We start from the raw sequence: 5,939 nt of genomic DNA on the forward strand, positions 1-5,939 counted from the left end.
GGCTGCGTCTGGCCCACGCCGTCGTAACTGACCGTGGGGAACTCTTAGCCTGGAATGAGGGAGCCCCTTCCCTGCGGGGAGACGGAGGGCCCAGGGAGGCTGGAGGTGACATCTGTCGGCCTGACTTCTAGCCTGCTGTCACCCCGAAGGTTTTCAGCTTCCAGGGACGGTCCCAGGACTCAGGTCCTGCCTTTGGCGACCCAGGGACACCTTGGAGGGAGGGGCATAGCAGCTCCTTATGGGGTGGCAGGTGGCTGTGGCTGAGGCAGGCGACCAGTCTGATGACCTGGGCTGTCTGGGGGCAGTAAGTCCTGGCCATGTATGGGGTGGTGGTCAGGGCAGGGTGGGTATGGCAGGCTGGGGTGGCACCCACGGGCCTATGTGCAGGGGTCCCTGCGAGGGCTGGGGCAGGGAAGCCCAGTCCTGGGAGAGGCCCACACCCACTTGCCCCGCATGCCCTTGAGGCCCCCAAGGCAGCAGGTCAGGGGCCTCACCCGCTCCCTCCAGGCAACCGCATCGTCATGGGCAAGAGCCACGTGTTCCGGTTCAACCACCCCGAGCAGGCGCGGCAGGAGCGCGAGCGCACGCCCTGCGCCGAGACGCCCTCAGAGCCTGTGGACTGGGCCTTCGCGCAGCGCGAGCTACTGGAGAAGCAGGGCATCGACATGAAGCAGGAGATGGAGCAGAGGTGGGGCTGCCCACGCGCCCTCGTTCACCCCGCTGCCAGCCCCAGCTCACCCTGCCGCCGCGCCGCCCCTGCCCCGCTCCCCCGCCCGCGCCCATGCTCACCCTGCCGCCCCCCGCAGGCTCCAAGAGCTGGAGGACCAGTACCGCCGTGAGCGGGAGGAGGCCACCTACCTGTTGGAGCAGCAGAGGCTGGTCAGGTCACCTCCCTGTGCCTGGGGCCAGGAGGAGGGCCCTGCTCCCCACACCCACCCCGGCCACCCAACCGCCCAGGCCAGCGAGCGGGTCTCTGCACTGCGGGGCCATACCCGCTCAGGCCACACGTGTCCCCGCAGGACTATGAGAGCAAACTGGAGGCCCTGCAGAAGCAGATGGACTCCCGGTACTGCCCCGATGTGGACGAGGGCGAGGAGGAGCCCGAGGACGAAGGTGAGCGTGGCTCGGTGGGCCAGGGCCCGGACCTGGCTGGGCAGGGCCTGGAGCAGCAGCAGCCAGGTCGCTGATGAACTGGCACCTGGCCCTTGGGTTGGAGTGTTTCTCAAGGGTTAGGCCCCCTGCAATGCGGGGAGGGCCAAGCTGCCACAGGCAGGCACTCACACGTGTGCACACACACACACGTGCATATGTGCGCGGGACAAGTAGGAGGGGCAGTGCTGGGGCCGTCCCTTCCCCTCTGTCCTGTGCTGGCTGAGTGCCTAAAAAGGCAGGTCAAGAACACTCTGCACGTCCCAGGGGCCATGGGCCTCTAGCTGCTGAGGCAGAGCGGGCATGGTGGATGGGGCTGTGAGACAGGCGGGGTGCGAGGCCAGGCCCCTCCTGGGGCCCCTGCTGGCTTTCCTCCTGAGATCTGGCCCCACTGTTGACCCCAGAGGCGCGAGCAGCGGCAAGCTCTCGGACCTCTGGCGGACCTCCGGGAGGCTCTCGTGGGGTGCTGACCACTTTTCTTAGGGCTCACAGAGCCTCCTCAGCCACTCCAGACATGTGTGCCGTCTCTGTGCGGGCCGCAGTATGATGTGATGCTGGGGAGCCGGGCACGGACCACCCCAGGCCATGGGGCCCTCTGGCCAGGTGCACTGGCTGCCAGCGCTCACCGTGACTCGGGCCGAGGCCCAGTGCAGCATGCCCAGGGGCAGGGGCAGCTTCACGGCCCTCCTGGGTGACCACGTGTGGCCTCTCTACAGTCCCGTGGACAGAGAGGGAGTGCGAGCTGGCGCTATGGGCCTTCCGGAAGTGGAGGTGGTACCAGTTCACCTCCCTGCGGGACCTGCTGTGGGGCAATGCCATCTCCCTCAAGGAGGCCAACGCCATCAGCGTGGAGCTGAAAAAGAAGGTACAGGGTGCCACGTGGTGGCCCGCACTGGGCCTGGGACCCCTGCTGGCCCTGGGGTGGGGGTAGAGCGGGCCAGGCAGCCTAGGGGGCCAGAGCTGGCTGAGGTGCGCCTGGGCTCAGCTCGGGGTGGGCAGGTCTTCTCCCAGCCACTGACTGGCCAGTCTGGGGCCTGCAGCTCAGGTCGGCTCTTCGAGGCCTGCTCCAGCCTACGGCTGACAGTGACCCCCACCACAGGTGCAGTTCCAGTTCGTCCTCCTCACAGACACGCTCTACTCCCCACTGCCGCCGGACCTGCTGCCCCCAGAGGCTGCCAAAGACCGAGAGGCGCGCCCTTTCCCCCGCACCATCGTGGCCGTGGAGGTGCAGGACCAGAAAAACGGGGCCACCCACTACTGGACGCTGGAGAAGCTCAGGTGGGCAGGCAGGTGACAGGCAGCCAAGGAGAGGCCTGGCCCCAATGCTGACCCCAGAGGCGCGAGCAGCGGCAAGCTCTCGGACCTCTGGCGGACCTCCGGGAGGCTCTCGTGGGGCGCTGACCACTTTTCTTGGGGGTCACAGAGCCTCCTCAGCCACTCCAGTCATGTGTGCCGTGGCCCTCATGGCTCAGCAAGTGCTTTGCACCTACGGTCCGCCTGCCTGTCCTGCTGGCTCTGATCGGAAAACAGGCCTTAACCTGTGGGGGCGACTGAGGGGCCCCTCGGAGCGAGGCCCTATGGGGATGCTGACGGTCCCTCAGCTCTGGAATCCAGGCTCCGTGCTCCCTGCTGGGCCACAGGCTGGTGGGCATCCCAGGGACCAACCCAGGACCCCAGGGCTTTGGCAGGGCACACAGGCTGTGCCCGTGACTGGCATGGGACTGGGGTGGGCAGGCGGGCACTGGCTTGCTGTGAGAGAGGCAGGGCTTGGGACCTGGACGCACCCAGGGTTCGTGTTCAGACGCCTCCAACACGAGCCCTGGTGGGCGCTGGCACTCAAGCCACGGCAGGCACACGCACTCACACGCACGGTGGCTCCTATCTCGTACACATGCACACAAGGGCAGACACCGCGTGCTGGCCGGCACTCACAGATGCACACCATCCACATGCACACGTGCTGTCACGCAAACGATGGCAGGGGCTCATACTGCTGCACTCATGTCCGGTGCGCAGGCATGCTCACATGTGCTCCAGCACACACATTCACACGCACTGGCGGGCACACGCTGGTACACACACATGCTCACACATGCTCTGGTACACACACATTCACATGCACTGGTGGGGACACGCTGGTACACACGCACGCTCACGTGCTCTGATGCACACACATTCACATGCACTGGCGGGGACATGCTGGTACACACGCATGCTCACATGTGCTCCGGTGCACACTCAGACATTCACACGCACTGGGCACACGCTGGTAGACATGCACTCTCACACATGCTCTTGTGCACACACATTCACACACACCAGCGGGCACATGCTGGCAGACACGCATGCTCACACGTGCTCTGGTGCACACACAGACAGACATTGACACACACTGGCAGGCACACACTGGTAGACACGCACGCTCTGGTGCAGACACTGACAGACATTGACACGCACTGGCAGGCGCATGCTGGTAGACACGCATGCTCTGGTGCAGGCACTGACAGACATTGACACGCACTGGTGGGCACATGCTGGTACACACGCATACTCACACATGCTCTGGTGCACACACTTACAGACATTCACATGCACTGGCAAACATGCATGCTCACACACATGCTCTTATGAGCATCCTGGTGAGCATACAATCCTCCCTCACCCATGCCCTCCCGCCCCGCTGGCTGCAGTGGGTCTCTGAGAAGGTGGACGTCCACCGATCCGCCATCAAAGTCACTGCCAGGACAAGGTGGGGGCGGGTCTCCCTTCTTCCACTTCACCTGCTTTTCCTGGGCCATGGCCCAAGGGTCTGTCTCCCGCGGCCCAGTCTCCATCCAGCCCCGCTCCTGTGTGCCAGGGCTCTGGACGTGATCCTGGCCTGGTGGCACCCTCTGGGCTCTCACCCCTTCTCCGTTCGCACCACAGCTGCCCAGTGCCACTGGTGCCTGTGTTCCCCGTGGCCCCCTTGTCCCCGAGTCCCTGCCTGTGGCCTCTGTCCCTTTGCTGCTGCTGAGCTGGGTTGCGGACTCCGTAGCAGGACTGTGCTCACCCGGAAGTGTAGTGCTGCAGCTGGCCAGTCGGGGGCGCCGAGGGCTTGCCACCCAGCAGGCCTCTGCGCCCCAGGACCCCGATGGGTGCTGCGGCCAGGACTGGGCCGGGCCGCCATCCCGAGGCGGGAGCTGGAGCTCTGGGCCTGAGCCCTCACCACCCCTGCAGGCAGCGCCTCGACCTGATGCGTGAGATGTACGACCGGGCGGCGGAGGTGCCCTCCAGTGTCATCGAGGACTGTGACAACGTGGTGACCGGCGGGGATCCCTTCTACGACCGCTTCCCCTGGTTTCGGCTGGTGGGCAGGTGGGTGCCTCTCCCCTGCCCTGGCCGAGAGTGAGAGAACTTGCGTAGTGGGGACAGGGTGGAGGCCTCTCCCTGGTCTGGCCCAGGGCCTGTCCCTGCAGTGAGGAGGGAGTCGCGAGCTGCCCTTTCACACCCCAGGCTCCCTGCCCTCGTTCTCCCACAGCCGAGACTCCTCTGCCCACACCTGCCGCCGGCGCAGGCTCACATCCCAGCTGCGGGGACTGCCAAGCAGCTTCCGAGTCCCTGGGCGGCCTCGGCAGTGTCTGCTGGGCCTTAGAGCCCGCTGCCCACTTTCCTGGTCTCCCCTGTGGTCGGTGCCCAGTCCTCCCACCCCACAGGGCCTGGACCCTTCCAAAGCCTACCAGATGGCCACACATGTGGCGACAGGTCCGTTTTGGGGTGTCATCTCCTTTTTGAAGTTTTTGCCATGAGGTGCATGCACTCACCAGCGGGGGAGAGAGAGAGTGAGGGAAGTGAGAAATCATCCTGGGGGGTGGCCACACTGTGACCCCTTCTCCACTCTTCTGTGGGGATTTTGAGCACGCACGCACGTGTGCCCAGTGTGAGTCTCAAGTCCCCAGGTCTGGGACCTGCACCACGGGCCGGCGCCTTACCCAGCACGCCCCCTGCTGGCCCCAGGGCCTCATCTTTGCGAGCAGCCCTGCTGTCTGCCGGCGCAGGCCCGCCCGGGCAGCTGGTGCCGACGTCCCTGTCCTGTGCCGCCCCGGCGCGGTGGTCTCTGGCTGCAGCAGCTACCCTCTTCTCAGCACGTGCATGAGCCAGCGCATGGCCGCTCTCACCCCCTCCCCCACCTTCTCGAGCCCCGACTCCGACGCCGCCGAGCCTGCCGAGGAGCAGAGCGTGGGGGAGGAGGAGGAGGACCTGGAGGAGGACGTCTCTCCGGAGTGCACGCTGTGCGACAGCCGGGACCCGTTTTACGACCGGCCCCCCCTGTTCAGTTTAGTAGGAAGGTTGGTGAGGCCGAGGGCAGCATGCTGGGAAGGAGCCAGCTCTTCCGCTCAGGGCACTGCCGTGGGTGCAGCAGGAGCCCGCTAGGGCACGGCCCAGGCCTGGGCCTGGGCGAGGCAGGGTTCGAGAGCAGGGCTCCCTGTGCGTCCTGGCCAGCAGAAGAGGTGACGTGCCGGGCAGGGGTGGTGGCTGCAGTGGGGCCCAGCTCCTAGCAGGTGGGACGGGGCCTAAGTACGGAAGGGGCACTGACCTGAATGCCTAGACCCTCCCGAGGCAGCTTCGTGTCTTTCCGCTGTGGTGCGAAGGGACAGAGGCTTGAGGAGGGAGCCGGACTCAGAGCACACTGCCCCAGGCAGGCAGGCAGGCAGGCAGGCAAGGCAGGGCCAGCAGGGCAGGGCAGGGCAATGCAGGGCTGGGCAGGGCAGGGCAGGGGAGGGCCGGCAGGGCAGGGGAGGGGAGGGGCAGCA

At 66.1% G+C, this 5,939-nt stretch overlaps 1 protein-coding gene across 1 annotated transcript in view; it reads left to right on the forward strand.

The window, feature by feature from the left end:
* KIF1A (kinesin family member 1A) overlaps positions 1-5,939 on the forward strand; it is a 129,046-nt gene that overhangs the window by 69,543 nt on the left and 53,564 nt on the right. The window contains 7 exon segments of the mRNA XM_006151913.3: positions 508-688; positions 807-879; positions 1,020-1,113; positions 1,866-2,014; positions 2,249-2,427; positions 4,366-4,503; positions 5,271-5,474. Coding sequence (XP_006151975.1) covers positions 508-688; positions 807-879; positions 1,020-1,113; positions 1,866-2,014; positions 2,249-2,427; positions 4,366-4,503; positions 5,271-5,474 — 1,018 coding nt within the window.

This window comes from Tupaia chinensis, unplaced genomic scaffold (genome assembly GCF_000334495.1).
Source record: "Tupaia chinensis unplaced genomic scaffold, TupChi_1.0 Scaffold000332_1, whole genome shotgun sequence".
NCBI classification, from domain to species: Eukaryota; Metazoa; Chordata; class Mammalia; order Scandentia; family Tupaiidae; genus Tupaia; species Tupaia belangeri.